Source organism: Cervus elaphus, chromosome 22 (genome assembly GCF_910594005.1).
Source record: "Cervus elaphus chromosome 22, mCerEla1.1, whole genome shotgun sequence".
Lineage (NCBI taxonomy): Eukaryota > Metazoa > Chordata > Mammalia > Artiodactyla > Cervidae > Cervus > Cervus elaphus.
This window is the reverse complement of record NC_057836.1, coordinates 50,739,181-50,763,315: the sequence shown is the minus strand read 5'-3', so window position 1 is coordinate 50,763,315 and position 24,135 is coordinate 50,739,181. Positions and strand designations below refer to the sequence as shown.

At 39.9% G+C, this 24,135-nt stretch overlaps 1 protein-coding gene across 7 annotated transcripts in view; it reads right to left on the bottom strand.

Annotated features, from left to right (window-relative positions):
- SLC41A2 (solute carrier family 41 member 2) overlaps positions 1 to 24,135 on the bottom strand; it is a 127,375-nt gene that overhangs the window by 63,659 nt on the left and 39,581 nt on the right. For all 7 annotated transcript variants that reach the window (XM_043881108.1, XM_043881114.1, XM_043881109.1 and 4 more), the window contains one exon: positions 12,067 to 12,174. In XM_043881108.1, the coding sequence (XP_043737043.1) occupies positions 12,067 to 12,174 (108 nt within the window). The remainder of the gene's footprint in view (positions 1 to 12,066; positions 12,175 to 24,135) is intronic.

Here is a 24,135-nt window from a genome sequence, read left to right as displayed (position 1 = left end):
GAAAAAGAATGAACTAATGCCACTTGCAGCAACATGGATGCAACTAGAGATGATCATACTAAGTGAAGTAAGTCAAACAGAGAAAGATAAATACTATAAGATCCCTCATATGTTGAATCTAAAATACAATACAAATGAACATATCTACAAAACAGAGACTCATAGACCTAGAGAACAGACTTGCGGGTACCGAGGGGAAAGGAGTACGGGGTGGGGGGTGGATTTGGAGTTTGGAACTAACAGTTACAAACTTTTACATATAGAATGGATAAACAACAAGAGAATTATATTCAATATCCTATAATAAACAGTAATGGAAAAGAATATGAATAAACAATGAGAAAAATTATGATTCTATTTATATGAAGTTCTAAACATAACTGAAAGACCAGAGATTACTTGAGGTCAGAGGGATTACCTGGCAGCTGAAATTAACAGCAAAAGCACATCAGGGTGAGAAAAATGTTCTGTACCTTGTTGATGGTGTTAGACACACATTTAATATATTGGTCAAAATTCATCAAATTATACAGTTAATATGTACATATATTATTAAATGTAAACTATACTTCAATAAATTTAGGTTTCATAAAGATAATTTCATACAACAGCAATCACTTTGATGCTCTTCAATAATATTTCTATTCCCACTACCTGGTTTGGTCAAGTATTCAAATTTTTACCATAAGTAGTATACTAATATATCACATGTACATTTAACAAAAAAGATCTTAATGACTCAGAGAACCACAATGGTGTGATCACTCACCTAGAGCCAGACATCCTGGAATGTGAAGTCAAGTGGGCATTAGGAAGCATCACTATGAACAAAGCTAGTGGAGGTGATGGAATTCCAGCTGAGTTATTTCAAATCCTAAAAGATGATGCTGTGAAAGTGCTGTGCTCAATATTTCAGCAAATTTGGAAAACTCAGCAGTGGCCACAGGACTGGAAAAGGTCAGTTTTCATTTCAATCCCAAAGAAAGGCAATGCCAAAGAATGTTCAAACCACACAACTGCACTCATTTCACATGCTAGCAAAGTAATGCTCAAAATTCTCCAAGCTAGGCTTCAATAGTAGGTGAACCAAGAACTTCCAGATATTCAAGCTGGATTTAGAAAAGGCACAGGAACCAGAGCTCAAATTGCCAATATCTCTTGGATCATAGAAAAAGCAAGAGAATTCCAGAAAAACATCCACTTCTGTCTCACTGACTACACTGAAGCCTTTGACTGTGTGGAGCACAAACTGTGGAAAACTGAGGAAAATTATTAAAGAGACGGGAATACTAGACCATCTCACCTGCCTCCTGAGAAACCTGTATGCAGGTCAAGAAGGAACAATTAGAAATTGACATGAAACAACGGACTGCTTCCAAACTGCGAAAGGCGTACGTCAAGCCTGCATATTGTCACCCTGTTTATTTAACTTATATGCAGAATACATCATGTAGACTGTCAGGCTGGATAAAATAGAAGCTGGAACCAAGGTTGCTGGGAGAAACATCAATAACCTCAGATATGCAGAAGACACCATCCTAATGGCAGAAAGCAAAGAGGAACTAAAGAGACTCTTGATGAAGGTGAAAGAGGAGAGTGAAAAAGCTGGCTTAAAACTCAACATTCCAAGAAAGGAAGATCATGGCATCTGGTCCCATCATTAGATGGCAAATAGATGGGAAAACAATGAAAACCGTGACAGATTTGACTTTCTTGGGCTCCAAAACCACTGCAGATGGTGCCTGCAGCCATGAAATTAAAAGACGCTTGCTCCTTGGCATCCGGTCCCATCACTTCATGGCAAATAGATAGGTAAACAGCGGAAACAATGGCTGACTTTATTTTTCTGGGCTCCAAAATCACTGCAGATGGTGATTGCAGCCATGAAATTAAGACACTTGCTCCTTGGAAGGAAGTTATGACCAACCTAGAGAGCATATTAAAAAGCAGACACATTACTTTGCCAACAAAGGTCTGTCTAGTCAAGGCTATGGTTTTTCCAGTGGTCATGTATGGATGTGAGAGTTGGACTATAAAGAAAGCTGAGCGCCGAAGAATTGATACTTTTGAACTGCGGTGTTGGAGAAGACTCTTGCGAGTCCCTTGGACTGCAAGAAGATCCAACCAGTCCATCCTGAAGGAGATAAGTCCTGGGTGTTCATTGGAGGGACTGATGTTGAAGCTGAAACTCCAATACTTTGGCCACCTGATGCGAAGAGCTGACTCACCTGAAAAGACCCTGATGCTGGGAAAGGTTGAGGGCAGGAGGAGAAGGGGATGACAGAGGATGAGATGGTTGGATGGCATCACCGACTCAATGGACATGGGTTTGGATGGACTCTAGGAGTTGGTGATGGACAGGGAGGCCTGGCGTGCTGCAGTTCATAGGGTCACAAAGAGTTAGACACGACTGAGCGACTGAACTGAACTGAACTGCTCCTTAGAAGAAAAGCTATGACAAACCTAGACAGCATATTAAAAAGCAGGGACATTACTTTGCCAAGAAAGGTCCGTCTAGTCAAAGCTATGGTTTTCCCAGTAGTCATGTATGGATGTGAGTTGCATCATAAAGAAGGCTGAGCACCAAAGAATTGATGCTTTTGAACTCTGGTGTTAGAGAAGACTCTTGAGAATCCCGTGGACTGTAAGATCAAACCAGTCAACTCTAAAGGAAATCAACCTTGAATATTCATTGGAAGGACTGTTGCTGAAGCTGAAGCTCCAATACTTTGGCCACCTGATGCGAAGAACTGACTCACTGGAAAAGACCCTGATGCTGGGAAAGATTGAAGGTGGGAGGAGAAGGGGACAACAGAGGACGAGAGGGCTGGATGGCCTCATCAACTTAAGGGACATGAGTTTGAACAAGCTCTGGGAGATGGTGAAGGACAGGGAAGCCTGGCATGCTTCAGATCATGGGGTTGCAAAGAGTCAGACATGACTGAGCAACTGAACAACAATGATGACACCAATGTTTAACATCATTATGTAGTCAGATATCCAAGACTCAATCTATGATGTCTTCAACCTTTTTCCTCTTATTTTTTCTAATTGAATAATTTCTACTGATTTATCTTCAAGTTCATGAATTCTTTCTTCTGCTCTCACCAATCTGATACATTCACTCATTAAGACACATTTGTTTAATTCTTTGAACATTTTTTCCTTTAGTTCTTTGAACACATTTATACTAGCTGCTTTGGAAGATTTTGTTAAATCCAACATCTGGGCCCACTTTGAGTCACTTCCTGTTGACTGAATATGAATCATACTTTTGGGTTTGGTTTCTTTCCACTAGTGATTTCAGTCAAAAACTAGACAGTATAATAATGTGTTATAATAACTCTGGATAACGTTATGTTCTGCTGAGGATAACTGGATTTTCCTTCTAATAGGCAGTTAATTGGTCTAGACTCAAACTGCAAACCACTGCCTCTCCCACAAGGGGCAGCAGTTCATATCTCTGCTTGGTTCCTTTGGCTACCAACTACTGCTTTTCAGCTCAGCTTTTGGGGAGGGTCTCTCCTGCACCTATGTAGTTTAATAGTCAGCCAAAGATTTGGACAGAATTAATGCTCAGATTTGGGGGCTCATCCTCTTTGCAGTTCTCTTGCTGCTGGGATTTCCCCATAAGTTTCCACCTGCTCTGTCAGCTTCAAGCTCTGTTATCTGATAATTCATAACACCAAAACTTCAATTTTCTGCCACTATGGGTATGCATAGTAACAGAAGGCACTTAGTCAAAAAATGCAAAAACTCAAATTTTAGCCAGTATGCCTTTCAAGTATAGGATGCTCCACAGTTTTGCCTACTTTTCTTCTTTTTTTTCTTTTGCCAGACTCCTTGAACTTTGCCACCTCAATCTGGGAAGACTATGGGTTTTCTACCACATGAGATTGGAGAATTCCATCGAGAAAAAGAAGCCACAAATTTTGCCATTCTTACCCACTGCAGTTATGGTCTCTTAAGGGTAAACTCTAGTTTCTATTTGGTTTTGTAGGCTTTCAATAATCTACAAATAACCTATTGTCCAGATTTTACAACTGTTATTCCCTGAGAAGGTTCACTCAACCACTTTATTCTGTCATTAACTGAATTGGAAACACTATTAGAATGTTACATGCTTGAAATATTTGATAATAAAACTCAGTATGCTAAAACACACACACACCCTAATATCTTTCTGAATGTACAGGGGTGAAGCATATGCTTATAATCTTGATTGTGATGATGGTTTTGCAGGTACATACTATGTACTGAAACTCATCAAACTGAAGACTGAATTTGTCTGGTTTCTTGTATGTTGATTATACCTCAAAAAAGCTACAAAGAAGAGGAGAGAGTTTAAAAATCTAGTTGATTAAAACAGTTCTTGATTAAACTTAAGCAGTTCCACTCCACAAAATTATGACTATGGGTTAGTAGTTATAACTTAAGAAACATATCTTAAAATTAAGAACTCTTAATAATAGGAATATGCACTCTTACTTGTATCTAACAGTGAGGGATGACAATAAAACATAAAACTTAGAATTATGCCAAATTTAGGAAAAAATACTGAGACTGTAACAGTACCTACATTATGTCAGAGTTATTAATGTCATTATTGGGGAGTTAATTTTTTTAATTTAGAAGTTTTACAGTTTGAATGGAAAGTCTAATGTAAAATTATTATGGAAAGAGGTTTTTTTCCAACTTCATGTGCCTCCACTGGAATGTAAGCTCAAAGAAGGCAGGAACATTTTCCAGTTTGTTTATTACAGATTCCCTAGCACATGGGGCACTGCTTGGCATATAGAAAAGGCTCAAAAATATTTTTTCAATTAATGAATCTAAAAGGTAGAATGTTTCAACATAACTTCAGAGAACCAAGGTTTGAGGCAACAAAAATAGCAATGTGCTCCAAGAAAATAGTTTTAAAAGCTTTAAAAAAAAAACACCAAAACCTACCATCATTAGGACAGTGAATATCATTCCTGACACTTCAGCATTCAGAAGCAGAAAATTTTAGACCTCAGATAACAGAACTTAAACTCAGTAATTTATAGAATCATCGTATTTGGTTTATTTTTCAATTATAGACTACTGTTAAATATTTATAAGAATATCTACTATAACATATATCTACGGTTAAAAAGATAAAAATCTAGGAAAAATTATTCAAGTTAATCATTATACCTTTAGAGATAAATTTTGACTAAAGTAAGGAGGGCAAGATAAAGTTGATTTGGATTCACTGTTGTGAAATCTCCCTTGTTGAAACAGGAAATCTATCTTACTGGAATATCTCTTTTATCTGTGAACATTTAATCTTTAGCTTTATAAAATAACAAATTTTATATACAACTGACCTTCAACACATTGGGTGAGCAGGCTGTATCTGATATCTTGTGTTTTAAATTCTCTATCTAAGTTCATTTAACCTATTTCTATTGCAGATAATCATGAAAATGAGAAAAGACTTTTTCATGGAGCAAAAGATTAAAGTCATCACGGACTAGCCTTCTACAGCTATAACGATTTTTACTCCTACTTTCACAAATGAAAATAAATAGAACATAGAAAAATTGTAAAACGTATAGAAGAATTATATTTTGACCATAGATGGAAAAGGTGACTTTCAAACAGTGCTTGTTCTAAGGTAAAAAAAAATTATACTTGTCCAATTGCTGGGAGAAATATAAATAACCTCAGATATGCAGATGACACCACCCTTATAGCAGAAAGTGAAGAGGAACCAAAAAGCCTCTTGATGAAAGTGAAAGAGGAGAGTGAAAAAGTTGGCTTAAAGCTCAACATTCAGAAAACTAAGATCATGGCATCTGGTCCCATCACTTCTTGGCAAATAGATGGAGAAACAGTGGAAACAGTGGCTGACTTTATTTTTTGAGGCTCCGAAATCACTGCAGATGGTGATTGCAGCCATGAAATTAAAAGACGCTTACTCCTTGGAAGGAAAGTTATTACCAACCTAGACAGCATATTAAAAAGAAGAGACATCACTTTGCCAACAAAGGTCTGTCTAGTCAAGGCTATGGTTTTTCCAGTGGTCATGTGTGGATGTGAGAGTTGGACTGTGAAGAAAGCTGAGCACTGAAAAATTGATGCTTTTGAACTGTGGTGTTGGAGAAGACTCTTGAGAGTCCCTTGGACTGCAAGGAGATCCAACCAACTGCAAAGGAGATCAGTTCTGGGTGTTCATTGGAAGGACTGATGTTGAAGCTGAAACTCCAATACTTTGGCCACCTGATGCGAAGGGCTGACTCATTGGAAAAGACCCTGATGCTGGGAGGGATTGGGGGCAGGAGGAGAAGGGGACGACAGAGGATGAGATGGCTGGATGGCATCACTGACTCGATGAACATGAGTTTGAGTAAACTCCGGGAGTTGGTGATGGACAGGGAGGCCTGGCTGCTGCGATTCATAGGGTCACAAAGAGTCGGACACGACTGAGGGACTAACACACACAGCATCAGAGCTGGACTACAAGTTGATAAGGATTCTCCAGTACTCTACCAGAATGGCAGTATTCTACCTAGGAAACTTGAAGTCAGATTCTCTAAGCAATTAAACTATCACAAGCTAGATGAACACCATCTAGTCATGTCAGCCATGTCATCTAAGCTTGATGCCACAAGTGACTACTTTTCTATCTGTCTAATTTGGCTACTTTTACCCCTCTCAAATTTAGAGAATATTTCAAGTCTTTAATTTAGTTAATCCATCAGCCAATTCTGTCAAGTCCCCCTAGAAAATGAGTTTTGGACTCCAACTATGTCTCACTACATCCTCTGCTAGCACCCATCCTGATCCAAGCCAACCTCATTTCTAGTCTGCAGTATTATTGCTGCGGACTCTCAACTTGTCTCCCTGCTTTAATTCTTGGCCTCCTACTGCTCTGTCGCAACACAACAGTCAAAATAATCTGTTAAAAATATCTATCAGATCACATCACTCAACTGCTCAGAATCTTCCAAAGGCTTCCCATTCACACGACAGCCAAAGTCCTCACAATGACCCACCAGGCGACCTCGCACCCTGTGATCTCCCCCTTCTCTCACTGGGTCCCTACCCTATTGGCCTCCATGCCCGTCATTTAACATGGTGGTTCTCAAACTCTGATGTGTATCAGAATCATCTGGAAAGACTGTTCAAATACACATGGTAAGCCACACCCCAGAGTTTCTGACTCAGCAGCTTTGGAGTGGGGCTGAGAACTTGCTGTTCTAACAAGATGCTAACACTAATGTTCAGAAGACCACATTTTGAGAACTATTGATCTAACAGTGGCCCTGCCTCGGGCCCTGGCAATACCTGGGACATGTCATCTTACCTCTAATAGCCTCAAAATATAAAACTAAACAAATCAGTAGACGGAAAAGTAGTAACTCATGACATTAAGCTATAATAACATGGTTTATTCATCTCTTTATGGTATTTTAATTGCTCAGAGAACGGAATAATTCCTTTTGTTTATGACTCAGATTTCTTATAATCAGTGACACAATTCTTGACTTATGGAAGACAGCAACTCCACCCCAATCTTCCCAATGAAAGGCCCAGCTAAATGACCCTGCAGTAAAGACCGTGTGCTGAGCTTCTATTCAGCTTTGAAGTTCTCCTGTCTTAAATATGAACAGAAAAATAAACATAACTAGACATATGATAAAAAGTTCTAATATAAAATATAGTGACAACAAATGAAGTTCAAATAAAAAGATGAAATTCAGCTTTAATGGTAATGGGTGCATGTGTGCTGAGTCACTTCACTTAGTTGTGTCCGACTCTTTGTGACCCCACAGGCTGCAGCCTGTCAGGTTCCTCTCTGTCCATGGGGTTCTCTAGGCAAGAATACTGGAGAGGGCTGCCCTGCCCTCCTTCAGGGGATCTTCCCCACCCAGGTATCAAACCCGCGTCTCATGTCTTGTACACTGGCAGGTGGGTTCTTTACCAGCAGCACCACCTGGGAAGCCCCTTAATGGTAATAATGATCAAATTAAACAATTTAACTTGCAGCATATTCTTTTTTAATTAGATTCCCTACAGCATGGCCTATTTTTAAATGGATTGGCATGTTTAATCTATTATTTGAATCTAAACAAATGCTGGGTAATGCTCAATAATGTCACTTTTAGAAATACTTTCCTTGCGGTAAGTTAGTTAAAGTTTCAGTTTTCTTGGCAAACTTATCAAGCTGCTTAAATATTTGTATGCCCAACTATATTTATCAGAACAAAGTTCATTTTCTAGCAAAATGAAACTAAAGCCACCTTTTAACTCTCATTCTAATAACTTTCTTTTCCCTTAAATGTTGTCACTCTTATTTTTCAAGACCTCTTCTTTATTCACGTCTCCTGCCAAAAAGCCTTTTGGAATGAGTTCTATCTAGGTAACCCACCAGCTCTTAAAACAGATACAAGTGTGGATCACTGGGAAAAGATGGCAGATTAAACCCATGTAATTTCACTAACTCGGAAAACTACATAAACTAGTAAAACCACATAAACATACTGCTGTTTTTTAAGACAATAGTTCAAGATATAGTAGCTTTTACACACATTCCACACATTCCAGTTGGATGCCAAATGTTAAAAACAATATTCAGCTAACAGCAATGTCACCATTACATAATGAACTTCTGGAATGTTAGAACAAATGTGAAATTTAATCAAATTTTAAAAATCTTATTGCCGTTGTTGTTGTTTGGTCACTCAGCTGTGTCCTACTCTTTTGCACCCCATGGACTGTAGCCCATCAGACTCCTCTGTCCATGGGATTTTCCAGGTAAGAATACTGGAGTGGGTTGCCATTTCCTTCTCCAGAGGATCTTCCCAACCCAGAGACTGAACCTGTGTCTCCTGCACTGCAGGCAGATTCTTTACCACTGAGCCACCAACTGGGAAGCCCAAAATCTTATTACCATTTTATTTCTAAATTTTTTAGAAATAATTTCTTAGTACTGAGGCCTGCTAGACTGATCTTGTGGCCAATCCTTCTTAATATATAACTTTTCCCCTTGTTTTTATATCTTACTGAAGTACATCACAAGGCAGCTTTGAAACCCCTTCTATATCATGTAATTTTCCTTAGGCCAGAAGAAGTCTGGAATCTGTAAGAGGGACTCCAGCTTTGAGAACCGTAGCTTAGAAGGCCCCACTTTGGTCCTCCATTAGCCGTGCCCCTTTCAACAGGTTGAGGAGTGCATGGCACCCAAGGAGTGCGCCCACTCAACGCCTGGGCCTCATCCCCTTCTAGGCCACACTCCAGATACCTAGGACTACAGAAGGCCATGACCAAATGGCCTAGAGTCCAATTCCAGGGCCTCTTCCTGAAGCCAATCCTCCTGAAGACAGGCCATGCCACCTCTGGTGCATGCCCAAACCCAGGAGTGCTTAGAGGCTGGCTGGCTGTTGGGGGTGTGGATGGATGTGAGGTCTGAGGGATGTGTGAGGTCTCCCACAGTGCAGACCATAGAGCCTGGGGAATGTAGCAGGGCAGGGCTCAGACCAGGAACTGGCTCTCTCCACAACACTGGGTTCCAAAACAGAATCCAAGGAGTCCAAGAATTATAAATTTGATCTTGGACTTTCAGATCATCAGAGGAAATATATGCAAAGGCGGAAAGATGGAGATTTTTTTTTAATGTGTAAGCCTGTTGTATAATTTTAAACTAAGTACACATATGGCTACAAGGGCCTCTGTTTTTATTCCTGCCCCAGGCTCAACTGTGAAACTGAATCTGTACAGAATGCTTTTAAATATCTGATACTACTACACTGACATCATCATACTGATCAGATACAATAGTAACCTGGAATGGTCTCTTCCCAGATTTTGATATTCCTGACTCACTTTTATTATTCAGGTTCCTTGGTAGCTCAGCTGGTAAAGAATTCGCCTGCAATGCAGGAGACCCAGGTTTGATTCCTGGGTCAGCAAGATCCCTGGAAAAGGGATAGGCTACCCACTCCAGTATTCTTGGGCTTCCCTGGTGGCTCAGCTGGTAAAGAATCTGCCTGCAGTGTGGGAGACCTGCATTTGATCCCTGGGTTGGGAAGATCCCCTGGAGAAGGAAAAGGCTACCCACTTTAGTATTCTGGCCTGGAGAATTCCATGGACTGTATAGTCCATGGGGTCGCAAAGAGTCGGACATGAATGAGCAACTTTCACTTTCCACTTTCCAGCTTGCACACCACCTCAGAGAAGTCGTCCCTAACCACCTAATATAAAACAGCTCTCGTGAATCACCCTTCATCATATTACCCTGTTTTATGTTCTTTACTGCCTCTACCAGTATCTGAAATTATTTATGTAAATTCTACCACAGCAGAGACCATGCCTGCCCTGTTATCCATCTGCAAACTCGTGGATTCTTATCTCACTCTATGAGTTATAATTTGTAAATATTATTATTTATTTTGTGGCTCGAATTATCCCAGATCTGGTTTGTATGTTACCCTTTCATCATGTACCTATCATTCTTTGTTTGTTTATTCTAGCATTTCTTTACCTTATGGCACGAGATATTCCAGGGTCATTTTGGACTTTTATGTTCCAGTCTAAGGAACTCTAGCTTCTATTATTCTCCAGTTCTCTTAATACTCAATAATGTAAAATTATAGTCAAAACCAGTCAATCTTAAAGGAAATCAACCCTGAAAATTCACTGGAAGGACTGATGCTGAAGCTGAAGTTCCAATACTTTGGCCACCTGATGCAAAGAGCCGATTCACTGGAAAAGATTCTGATGCTGGGAAGGACTGAAGGCAAAGGAGAAGAGGGCAGCAGAGAATGAGATGGTTAGATGGCATCACCGACTCAATGGACATGTATTTTAGCAAACTCCATGATACAGGGGAGGACAGAGGAGCCTGGGCGCTACAGTCTACAGGGTCGCAAAGAGTCAGACCTGACTTAGCAACTGAACAACAAAAACAACAACATTCAATGGGCTGATGGTTCATTGAAGTGAGCCTCACTAGCTACATGGATTTAATCATAATTTGGTTCCACGATGGTGGAACCCCCAAAGACTATTACAGTGAGAAAACAAAATCCTTATCATCTGCTAAAAAAAAACTCAGAACCCTGCTAGTGGCAGTGTTTTTTAAAGTGTTTAATGTTTCTGGATGACTGTTTTCTAGTATGTGGCTCAAGTCATAAAAGGATGCTTTTTTCTCCCCTGAACAATAAATTCATCTTAGAATTTGCCCAAAAGAAATTATAGTATAAAACTGTATATACAAAAATATTCATAACAGCAAAACATTAAAAAGAACCTACATATTCAATAATAGATTAAATCACAGTAGAGCTATACAACAGAAAAACACACAGCCAATAAAAACAATGGCATAGGTCCACATTTCTTGATATAGAAAGATGATCATGATGTCTCTTCAAATGGATATCACAGATTATAAATGAGAATATATACGATTCCAGTTCTTTTTTTTAAGAATATAGAGTGTGTGTGTGTATTATGCTATACCTATGTGTAAGTAGAGTTATTTAAGTATAGAAGGATCTATAACAAAATAGTAATAGAGATTATGTCTAGGTAAAGAATTGGGGGTAGTTTTAAATTTTCTTCTTTATACGTTTTCCCGTTCCTCCAGTTTTTATAATAAGCATGTATTACTGTTAACAATCACAGAAAGTCTCAATGCCAATCAACCAACCATCAAACCATAAAGAAACTCAGTGTCTGACCTGCCCATGTCTTACGCACTGATGATGATAGTCAGAATACCCCAAATGGAAGGAGGCAAGAATGCTACTTCTTCTCAGAGTAAAGGAGGGCCTGTAATTCCCAGATCAGACACCCCAGGGAACTTTCAGGACATGATAACAGGCATAACTACTTAGCATATCCCTGAGGTTTAGAAACTTATCAGTAGACAGAGGAGAAAATTTTTTTCCTCATAAAAGTTCTCCTTAATAGAGAGGAACAGCATATGTGATATATATATACACACAAAGATACACAGACACACGCACACATATAAACATGTGTGTGTGCACATGTGTAGAAAATATACATACTTAGAGGTAGGAATAAACTTACTGCAGTGGATAATCTGGATGCCAATGTCATTTCCAAGTTCCCTTTGAGACCAAGAAGTGCAGGAACTAAAATGAAAACTTCTGTTACTTTTTTGAACACCTCCCAGTGCTGTAAGGAAAAAAAAAAGAATTTTCAACACTCTTTAAAAACACTTTAGAATAAAGATTTCCAAAATTTTCAGCCTTTTTTTCCAATGTTGCACCTACGTTTTAAGTAACTACATAGGTCATTTAATCATTGAACATTCAGCTTAACCCATTCCCATAGATGGGGGAAAAGTGGAAACAGTGACAGATTTTGCTCTCTTGGGCTCCAAAACCACTACGAACAGTGATTGAAGCCATGAAATGAAAAGACACTTGCTCCTTGGAAGGAAAGCTATGACAAATCCAGATGGCATATTAAAAAGCAGATATTACTTTGCAGACAAGGGTCTATATAGTCAAAACTATGGTTTTTCCAGTAGTTATGTATGGATGTGAGATTTGGATCATAAAGAAGGCTGAGTGTCAAAGAACTGATGCTTTCAAACTGTGATACTAGAGAAGATTCTTGAGAGTCCCTTGGACAGCAAGGAGGTCAAGCCAGTCAATCCTAAGGGAAGTCAATCCTGAATATTCACTGGAAGGACTGATGCTAAAGCTGAAGCTCCAATACTTTGGCCACCTGATGCGAAGAGCTGACTCATTGGAAAAGACCCTAATGCTGGGAAAGATTGAAGGCAGGAGGAGAAGAGGGTGATAGATGACGAGATGGCTGGATGACATCATAGACTCAGGACATGAGTTTGAGCAAACTCCAGGAGGGAAGCTTGGCGTGCTGCAGTCCATGGGGTCGCAAAGAGTTGGACATGACTTAGTGACTGAACAACAACAATTTTCCAGAGTTCTGAAACCCTGAGCTACTTTAGAAGACTCAGTTAGAGTTGGGAGTAATAGCTGATAAAGTCTTTATATCTCGTAGTATATCTAGCTTGCTACACAACCTTTTTTTTTTTTTGGCTGCCCTGGGTCTTCGTTGTGGCACACAGACTTTCTCTAGCTGTGGTATGTGAGCTTAATTGCCCAGCATCATGTGGGATGTTAGATCCTGGATCAGGGATCAAATTACGCATTCCTGTAAAGCAGATTCTTAACCATTGGACAACCAAGTTAAGTCCAACTCTGTTACACTTAAAGTCTACTTTATCTCTTAATGATGCCAAGTCAGTGTAACTAGTGATTCAAGAACCAGATAAACTGTATTTGAATCTTGGTTCCAACACTGAGTATACCCAACCTGCAGAAAAATTACATTAATATTATTAGCTAGTTTCACAAATGAAGAAATAGAGATTCAGATAAAGTGATTTTCCCAAAACCAAAAGATGGGACCTAGAATTGACCGCAGGACTTCTGAGTTGTCCCATGTTCTGCTCCCTATTTTAGGATGTGAGGCAAGAGGCTGCAGAGCAGAAGATCGAAAGGAGCATGAAACTGGAAATCAGAAAATCTGTTATCAAGGCATGGATCTGTCACAAACTGGCTGTGTGGTCTTTGATGAGTTATGTATTTTTCTGATTTCAACTTCTTGAACCATAAAATGAAGATACTATCTGTCCTGTCAAGCCTATGGAGAAATACCATAATAATGAAAACAACAGATATTACAGCACTTTATAAACTGGAAATGCCATACAAATGACTAACACAAAATGCTACTTCACAAGTACTATTAAGAGGTGATTGTCCCAGTATGAGACTTTAGTAACCAAGCATCTTAACTTATGCCAAAACATATCAAGAATACAGTCCTGTCACTAACACCAATACAGCTGAGAAAAGACTTAAATCTATCAGATAAGTGAAAGGAAGTTTTAATTTGTCTCCAAAGTTTCCCTAGAGGCTGTTCCAAATAGATGTATAACTAGGGACTAAAGAGACCTCAGGAAATATTTGTCAGACCAGTCTCTGGTAAAAATCTCGTTTGAAGGATTCACAAGCGAATCCATCCAGGGATTCAATAAAAGATGGAGCTAAAAGAGGCACTGGGGGTCCAGAAACCTCTCAGATTCCTTAACCTATCAAAGAAACTACCAAACAATTTTGCCTGTGTTTTATGTTGGGTAAGAATTCTGCTGTCCTAGTGGGATATGTATCCTTCTGAAATGATGGTGATGATGATGACGAATAACAGACAATAATAATAATAAATACTAACAGCAGTCAACATTCACTGATTGCTGTTCTTCATCATTTAATTTTCACAACAAACACAACTATCACAAGATAGTGCCGGGAGCCAGCACACGAGATCCCACCCATGACAAGGTCGTGAGGAGGAGACCTGACAAGCAAGGCAGATCAGGACCTCAGGGATTTCAAAAAGCTGCCCCGGCGCTCACCTTAAAGATGATCTCTGTCTTTCTGATGCTTGCTATTTTAGACTACTCCCTAATTTCTGTGACACAGGTAGAAGGCCTTCCCCGATCTCTTTCCAAACAGAATCAACTTAGAACTTTAATTAATATGTCCGCCGGACAGTGGTATCCTATAGGATTATCCAGGATGAAAGGAGTGTTTCAACTTAGACCCCTTTGCTGGCATTCTAGCCTGCTTGGCAAATGCGTACTAATGCACATGACTGCTCACGACACCTTAATCATAAACAGCATAAAGAACCTGATCACATAAAAGCCCTAATAGGCACAGAGCCCTTCAGGGGGTGAGGAAGCCCTATTAGAGAACGTAAAAATATTATTCTAAAAGCAGTTATAGTTAAAGATTTAGAAAAATAAGAGTTTAGAATTGTTCATTTTAACCAGGAATGCTAAACAGGAGCTGCCTCACTGGAGCTGCAGAGTCTTTGTGTGGTAAACCTTTTAGATAAATTTAACTGATAACTTCTGCAAAAGGACTGACCTTTGTGTTCATTAAAGAATAGATTACGGAAAACAGCTTTGCATTCACCTAGGTCATAAAATGTCAATAGGCCCCAAGGCCAGAATAATGTACAAGACCCTCATAAACAAAGAAGCATGCAGAAAACACCCTGGTTTCATGAAGAACAAGCTGATGTAATGTTAAACTATCTTCCCCTTACAAATGCACTAATTTAGGGTATAAAAGCCATGGTAAAAAATAAAGCATTGCCAGACCCTGCCAGACCCTGCCGCACCCCCCGTCTGGTCACTCTCTCTCTTTCTCTCTCTCTCCCTCGCAGACTTGGCCCCATCAAGGCTGGTCTCACGTCTCTCTCTCGCCGACGCCATTCATCCTGAGGGTATCCCCTGGATCCTGCCGAGGCTGGACCCGGCAAGATAGCATTTTTATCAGATTAGACATAATTCAGGAATATGTTTTACCTATGTCATAATTTTAAGACACCTACCTATACGATGGTTTTAAATTTCTCTATCAGTCACACAATCGCACTGCGGAACTGCTGGGATGCATTCCACTGGGTTACTAGCATCCTTTCCAAGTTTAATTAAAATCAAATGCTCCTGTGAGAATTCCTATGAAAACACTTACACCTCATCATTGATATAACAATAAGAACTTTCACATACTGCTTTCCTACCTCGTGCCCAATAAATTCTGCGTTCTTCTCTCTATAACCTGCATACGTGTGCTTATTAAAGTTCTCAAACTTTCTCAGCTCACAGCACCTGTAGCATCTCAGAAATGTTTTCATGGCTTCCTTAGGTCAAAAAGAAATACCTAACAGTCCTGCCAAGCAGCTAGGTCCAAACAATTTAATAGGTATTTATTCCCTAACAATTTTATAGCCTTCTAAAGAAATAACACAAACATTGGAAGGAAAATATTGTATTTTTATGTCCTCTAACCACATTAATTCCTAATGGGGGGTGTGTATCTGTTGGGCATTGCATAACTTCTCAAACCTTGTAACCGGAAACTATTGCCTTCATTTCTTGTTCTATATTGACTTTTGTGCGACACCTGCTTTTCTCCCCAGCACTTGAAAATCTAGCTTTGCATCGTATGTCATCAAGAGAAATGGAGTATGATCTAATACTGAATGCCGAACCACCTCGAGCCAGTGGTCTGCAGAAACGTCACTGTGTCTTCCTCAAAAATTTAATATATACCACAGCGCCTCCAAGGTCTAGCCACACAGTTTGGGAAATATGAGAACAGTGAGAAACAGTACAGTACAGTAGTCAAAAGGAGAGATTCTGGAATCAGATTGTTAGGTAGTTAGAATAGGGAAAGAGAGTCCAAAATGGCCGTGGCTAAAAGACCTGGAAGGGAAAGCCCGCAAAAATAGAACAAAGGAAGGTCCGAGGACCTGAGTGAGAACCTCTGGTAAAACAAACAATGCTCCTGCCTAAGCCCAATTTACATAAGACAGGCCCAGGGACAGAGAAACATATAAAAAGAGGAGCCAAAGCCCTCTTCTCTCCCTTTTTGCTCCCTCCCTCTCCCCCGAGCGATGGGGTGATCTTCTCTTCTTGTCTTTGGATCGATGTGCCCTCACACTTCGAAGATGGATTTTCCTGCTATTATCTAAATAAATAGAGCTGTAACACTGAGCTGTAACACTGATTTATTTAAGAGCTATAACACGGTCCATTCGAGACCCGAGAGCTATAACACGGTCTGTCCTCTGAGAGCTGTGACCCGCCAGGGGGCTTTAATGTCCATCACTCCAAATTTTTGTTGTGACAAGACAAAGAACCGAGGAGCATACACTCGCATGACAAGAAAATCTGAGTTGAAATTCTGATACTAATGAGAGGGTAACAGGCAGGAAGGCCAGGGGTCTCCTAACAGAGGAAATAGGCTGCAAGTGTCAGACATTTTTTATCTCTCTCTTTAGCAGCAGGAGGAAACAAACTGCTAGTGTTATATTTTTCCCCTTCTCTATACAAATTTAAAAAGAGGTTTCTTTTAAAATTCTGTGTTGCCATGACAACACCTGGTTCCACCTGAACATAGTTAGTGATTTCAGTCACTCAGTCGTGTCCGACTCTTTGCAACCCCATGAACTGCAGCACGCCAGGCCTCCCTGTCCATCACCAACTCCCGGAGTTTACTCAAACTCATCTCCATTGAGGTGGTGATGCCAGCCAACCATCTCATCCTTTGTCATCCCCTTCTCCTGCCTTCAATCTTTCCCAGCATCAGGGTCTTCTCCAATGAGTCAGTTCTTCACATCAGGTGGCCAAAGTATTCGAGTTTCAGCTTCTGCATCAGTCCTTCCAATGAATATTTAGGACTGATTTCCTTTAGGATGGACTGGTTGGATCTCCTTGCAGTCCAAGGGACTCTCAAGCAGCTTCCCCAATACCACAGTTCAAAAGCATCAATTATTTGGTGCTCAGCTTTTTTTTAGTCCAACTCTCACATCCATACATGACTACTGGAAAAACCATAGCTTTGACTAGATGGACCTTTGTTGGCAAAGTAATATCTCTGCTTTTTAATAAGCTGTCTAGGTTGGTCATAACTTTTCTTCCAAGGAGTAAGCATCTTTTAATTTCATGACTGCGGTCACCATCTGCAGTGATTTTGGAGCCCAAGAAAATAGAGTCTGTCACTGTTTCCACTGTTTCTCCATCTATTTGCCATGAAATGATGAGACCAGATGCCATGATCTTCATTTTTTGAATGTTGAGTTTGAAGCCAGCTCTTCCACTCTCTTTCACGTTCAGCAAGAGGCTCTTTAGTTCTTCTTTACTTTCTGCCATAAGGGTGGTGTCATCTGCATATCTAAAGTTATTGATATTTTTCCTGGCAATCTTGATTCCAGCTTGTGCTTCATCCAGCCCGGCATTTTGCATGATGCATTGGAGAAGGAAATGGCAACCTACTCCAGTGTTCTTGCCTGGAGAATCCCAGGGATGGGGGAGCCTGGTGGGCTGCCGTCTATGGGGTCGCACAGAGTCGGACATGACTGAAGCGACTTAGCAGCAGCAGCAGCAGCTCTGCATAAAAGTTAAATAAGCAGGGTGATAATATACAGCCTTGACGTACTCCTATTCCAGTTTGGAACCACTCCGTTGTTCCATGTCCAGTTCTAACTGTTGCTTCCTGACCTGCATACAGATTTCTCAAGAGGGAGGTCAGGTGGTCTGGTATTCCCATTTCTATAAGAATTTTCCACAGTTTGTTGCGATCCACACAGTCAGAGGCTTTGGCGTAGTCAATAAAGTAGAAATAGACATTTTTCTGGAACTCTCTTGCTTTTTCGATGATCCATAAGATGTTGGCAATTCGATCTCTGGTTCCTCTGCCTTTTCTAAAGCCAGCTTGAACATCTAGAAGTTTCCGGTTCACATACTGTTGAAGCCTGGCTTAGAGAATTTTAAGCAGTACTTTACTAGCGTGTGAGATGACTGCATTTGTGCGTAGTTTGAGCATTCTTTGGCACTGCCCACCTGAACTTAACTTTTCTCAAACCTTGAGTTAACCAATGCATTTTTCTTATGGAAATATTTGTCTTAAGCTATGTTAATGAACTATGTATTTACCATAGACTCTGTCTTCAAGTCAGTTCTGCCTAAGACTCAGAACCAACTTGACAAACCAGTACTCATGCAAATGTTCTCTTAAGCTATGTTAATGAGACTGTATTTGCTTGGAAACCTGCCTTTCTTGTCATGTCGATCATGGATCATTTTATGGCCGGGACAACTCACCTTGGGCTGATTTTATCTCAAAATGCATGTTATGGGTGATGGGCCTGGTGCCAGTCTCTGAGTTTTGAGACATTTCCTTTCTCTAATTAGCAGACTGCTAGTAGCTCTATAATATCCGGCTAAAGACTAGCAAGGGGACACTCTTTCTGCTCTCTTCTGATGCCTATGTCAGAAGCTTTCTCTATCTCTTTTATACTTTATACTTTAATAAAACTTTATTACACAAAAGCTCTGAGAGATCAAGCCTCGTCACTGGCCCCAGATTGAATTCTTCTCCTCCGGAGGCCAAGAATTCTGGTGTCTTTAGTGGCTCAGCAACAACCTTTCACTATTTTTACTGTATGCCTTGAGTATGCTATGTAAAACTATGCTTTACTTTCTTCACCTAAAATAGGGTCATAATTGTACCTACCTCATACAATTGTGTTCAGGACCATTTCTGTACATTGTAATAAATAACAATATTGAGAGTTTATTAGTTCTAACACCAAAACATATTATCAGTTAATCTTCCTGTAAGGAGGAAGTAATGGAAAAAAAAAAATCCAGAAAGGGAATGCTGATACAGCTAGTGTTCCTGTTAGGGGAAGCACACTGACTGAAACCGCCCACCCTGCCCAGGCACCATAGTAACCGTTTGCATGAGTTGTTTTACGACAGGAGGTCCTGGTAAGGATCACGGAACTAATAAGCCACCACCAACCGGAAGAGTTCAGGAAAGGTCAAAAGGAGACACCACATGTCCGACCACCTCCCATAATCCTTTTCTCTGGCATCCATATTGGCTGAACAAGGCATGCACCACCAGGAAGGACTCTGAGTCAGTTGATTGGCTAAAGACAACCCGGAAACTAATGCCATCACCATCAAACCCAAGACTGCAAGCCATGTGGCAGAGCTGTTCTCCTGGGTTCCCTTACCCTCCTGCTCTCCACCCGAGTGCCCTTTCCCGATAAAATCTTTTGCTTTGTCAGCACATATGTCTCCTCCAACAATTTGTTTCTGAGTGTTAGACAAGAGCCCAGTTTCAGGCCCTGGAAGGGGTACCCCTTTCTGCAACACCCCCAGTAAATTTCATCTACCTACAAATTTTGCCATGATACAAATATGTCCTCCGAGGCAGATTATTATGCAGTGCTAAGCTTCCACAAGAATCTGCCCTACAGGAGATCGATTTCTTACAAAAAAAAAAAAAAACTATACCATTAAATTCTAAAGAAGAGAATAGGGTAAGGGCACGCAGAAGACTCTTTTCTCCATTACATATTCTTTCATACAGCTTAGATATGCTCAACCAGATACACGTTTTTTCATTAAACTTTTTAAAATAATTATAGATTCACATGCAATTATAAAAAATAATACAGAGATTCCCATGTATCCTGTATCAAATTCACCCCAATGCTAATGTCTCTCAAAACTCTAGGACAATCTCACAACCAGGACAATGACATTGACAGTCAATATACAGCACATTTCTATCACAAGGACTCTCTATTGCCCTTTAATAGCCATATCCACTTTTCACTTCCAGTCCCTTCTTAGTCCCTGGCAAACACTAATCAGCTCTTCATGTCTATAAAATGTCAACTCAAGAATTCTTATAAATGAATACAGTATGTATAACCTTTTGAGATTTGCTTTTTCCACTCAGCATAATTCTCTGGAGATTCATCTAGATTGCTGCATGTGTCAACAGTTCATTCCTTTTTGTTGCTGAGTAGTATTCCAGCATATGGATTTACCAAAATTTAACCATTCAGTTATTGAAGGACATCTGGGGTGTATCCAGTTCTTGGCTATTATGAGTAAAGCAGCTGTAAACATTCACATTCAGGAGTTGTATAAGCATAAATCCTCATTCTCTGCAATAAATGCCCAGTAATGCAGTATCTAGGTTGCAAGGCAGTTAATGTCTAGGTGGTCGTTTTGTCTTTAAAGAAACTGTTAAAGTGTTTTCCAGAGTGACTGTATCATTTTAAATTCCCACCAGCAATATATGAGTGATACCATTTCTCTGCATTCTCAATGGCATTTGATACTACCACTGTTTTTAACCATTCTGATAGGTACATAGTGATAGCTCATTATGGTTTTCATTTGCATTCTCTAATGGTGAAAGATACTGAATATCTTTTCAAGCTTATTTACAATCTGTACACATTCTTCAGTGAAATGCCTTTATGTTTTTTTGCCAATTTTCTAACTGGGCTGTTTTTATTTTTATTGTTGAGTTTTTGAGAGTTCTTTATTCTAGTCTTTTGTCAGATGTGTGGTCTGCAAATATTTTCTTCCACTTGGTAGCCTGTGTTTTCGTCCCTTTAATGGAGTCATTCACAGAACAAAATTTTTATTTGATGAAGTCCAATTCATCCTTTTTTCCTTTTGTGGATCATCCTCTTGGTGTCAAGTCTAGGCATGTTCACCCCTCCACCAATACCACAGTCTTGATTACTGTGGTCATTTTAATAAACTTGGAATCAAGGAGACAGATCCTTTCCACTTTATTTTCAAAAAAGAAAATTCTACATTCTGTCCCTTTGCATGTACCTTTTAGAATATTATTCTAAAAGAAATCTTATGAAGATTTTAAAAGTTCGGTTATACACTACATCAATTTGGGGAGAACTGACATCTTTACTATGTCAAATCTTCTAAGCCATGAATACAAGTCTCTCCATTTATTTAGATGTTCCTTGATTCTTTCACTGGTGTTTTGTAGCTTTCAGCATATAAATCCTGTACGCGTTTTTTAAGATTTTTCCGGGTATTTACTTTTTGAGTAAATGTTATTGTCATGAACCACAAACTGGAACTTGCCATGGGTACTTGCAATCTACAAGGATTAAATCAGGTGCTGCGGCAGCCGTTGACCTCCAATACCCCTGAAGGACTTCAGGGTGGACAGCAGAAGTGAGGTACTCTGGAAAACTGGCAGCACAGGTCTTCAGATAGTCAGATATTCTCAGGAGCTGATTTTATGAGCCAAATTCATCTATCTCCTCATATCTAGAAAAACACTAAAGTCCTTCATGGTGATGACTGTTTCTCATGGCTAGCAGAAGCTTCACGAGACCAGCAAAAACTTTCTACAAAAAAATATATGCTTCACTGCATGTGCACCCCTTTATCAAAATCCCCCTGCTTCTCTGGAGCAGTCTCTCAAAGCTATCTAAGGTGCTGTCTCCCAGGCTGTTCATATTGCCTCAAATAAAACTTAACTCACAACTCTCACATTGTACATTTTTTTCAGTTGACAGTTATTTTTAAATTCCAACGTACTCATTGCTAGAATCTGAATTTATTTTTTGTACATATTGGGTATCCATGGCCTTACTGAGCTCATTTATCTGTTCTTGGAGTTTTTGTTTTGATTTTGGTAGATTCCTTGGAATTTTCGAAGAAGACCATCATGTCATCTGCAAACAGGAAGTTTTATTTCCTCCTGTCCAACCTGTATGTCTTTTATTTCTTTTTCTTAAATTATTGCATTATGCTGAATAAACGTAATGAGTGTGGACATCCTTGCTTTGAGTCTGTTCTTAGGGGAAAAACATTCAGTATTTCACCATTAAGTACAAGGTTGAGGAAGTCCTAAGAAAGGTAATCCCAAAGAATGCTCAAACTACTGCACAACTGCACTCATCTCACACGCTAGTAAAGTAATGTTCAAAATTCTCCAAGCCAGGCTTCAGCAATACATGAACCGTGAACTTCCAGATGTTCAAGCTGGTTTTAGAAAAGGCAGAGGAACCAGAGATCAAATTGCCAACATCTGCTGGATCATCGAAAAAGAAAAAGAGTGGTCCAGAAAAACATCTAGTTCTGCTTTACTGACTATGCCAAAGCCTTTGACTGTGTGGATCACAATAAACTGTGGAAAATTCTGAAAGACATGGGAATACCAGACCACCTGACCTGCCTCTTGAGAAACCTGTATGCAGGTCAGGAAGCAACAGTTAGGACTGGACATGGAACAACAGACTGGTCCCAAATAGGAAAAGGAGTACGTCAAGGCTGTATATTATCACCCTGCTTATTTAACTTATATGCAGGGTACATCATGAGAAACGCTGGGCGAGAAGAAGCACAAGCTGGAATCAAGATTGCTGGGAAAAATATCAATAACCTCAGATATGCAGATGACACCACCCTTATGGCAGGAAGTGAAGAGAACTAAAAAGCCTCTTGATGAAAGTGAAAGAGGAGAGTGAAAAAGTTGGCTTAAAGCTTAACATTCAGAAAACTAAGATCATGGCATCCGGTCCCATCACTTCATGGCAAATAGATGGGGAAACAGTGGAAACAGTGGCTGACTTTATTTTGGGGAGCTCCAAAATCACTGCAGATGGTGATTGCAGCCATGAAATTAAAAGATGCTTACTCTTTGGAAGGAAAATTATGACCAACCTAGATAGCATATTAAAAAGCAGAGACATTACTTTGCCAACAAAGGTCCGTCTAGTCAAGGCTATGGTTTTTCCAGTGGTCATATATGGATGTGAGAGTTGGACTGTGAAGAAAGCTGAGTGCCGAAGAATTGATGCTTTTGAACTGTGATGTTGGAGAAGACTCGTGAGAGTCCCTTGGAGTGCAAGGAGATCCAACCAGTCCATCCTAGAGGAGATCAGTCCTGGGTGTTCATTGGAAGGACTGCTGCTGAGGCTGAAACTCCAATACTTTGGCCACCTCATGAGAAGAGTTGACTCACTGGAAAAGACCCTGATGTTGGGAGGGATTGGGGGCAGGAGGAGAGGGGGACGACGGAGGATGAGATGGCTAGATGGCATCACCAGCTCGATGGACGTGAGTTTGAGTAAACTCCAGGAGTTGGTGATGGACAGGGAGGCCTGGTGTGCTGCTATTCATGGGGTCGCAAAGAGTCGGACACAGCTGAGTGACTGAACTGAACTGAAGAAGTTCTACTCTATTCTTATTTAAGTTTGTTTCTTATCATGAATGCATGTTGAATTTTGTCAACTGCTTTTTCTGTATCAGTTGATACAGTTATGTGATTTTCTTCTTTAGCCAGTTTATATGGTGAGTTACAGTGATTTTCAAATCGTGAACAAGACTTTCATCCCTGGAATAAACCTCATTTTCCATGGTATATAATTCATTTTATATGTTGCTAAATTCTATTTGCCAATGTTTTGTTAAGGATTTTTTTGTCTAGATTCAGGAGAACTATTGGTCTGTGGGTTTTGGGAGATGGGGTTGGGTTGGTTTGTTTGTGTTTTGCATTGTCTTTGGTTTGGTATCTGGGTAATATTATCTTCTTAAAGTGAATTGGTAAGTGTTCCTTCCCTATCAATTTTTCAGAAAAGCTTGTGTAGAATTAGTGTTAATTCTGCTTTAAACATTTGGTAGAATTTTCGGGTGAAACTATCTGTGTCTGAAGATTTCTTTTTGGGGAGTTTCTA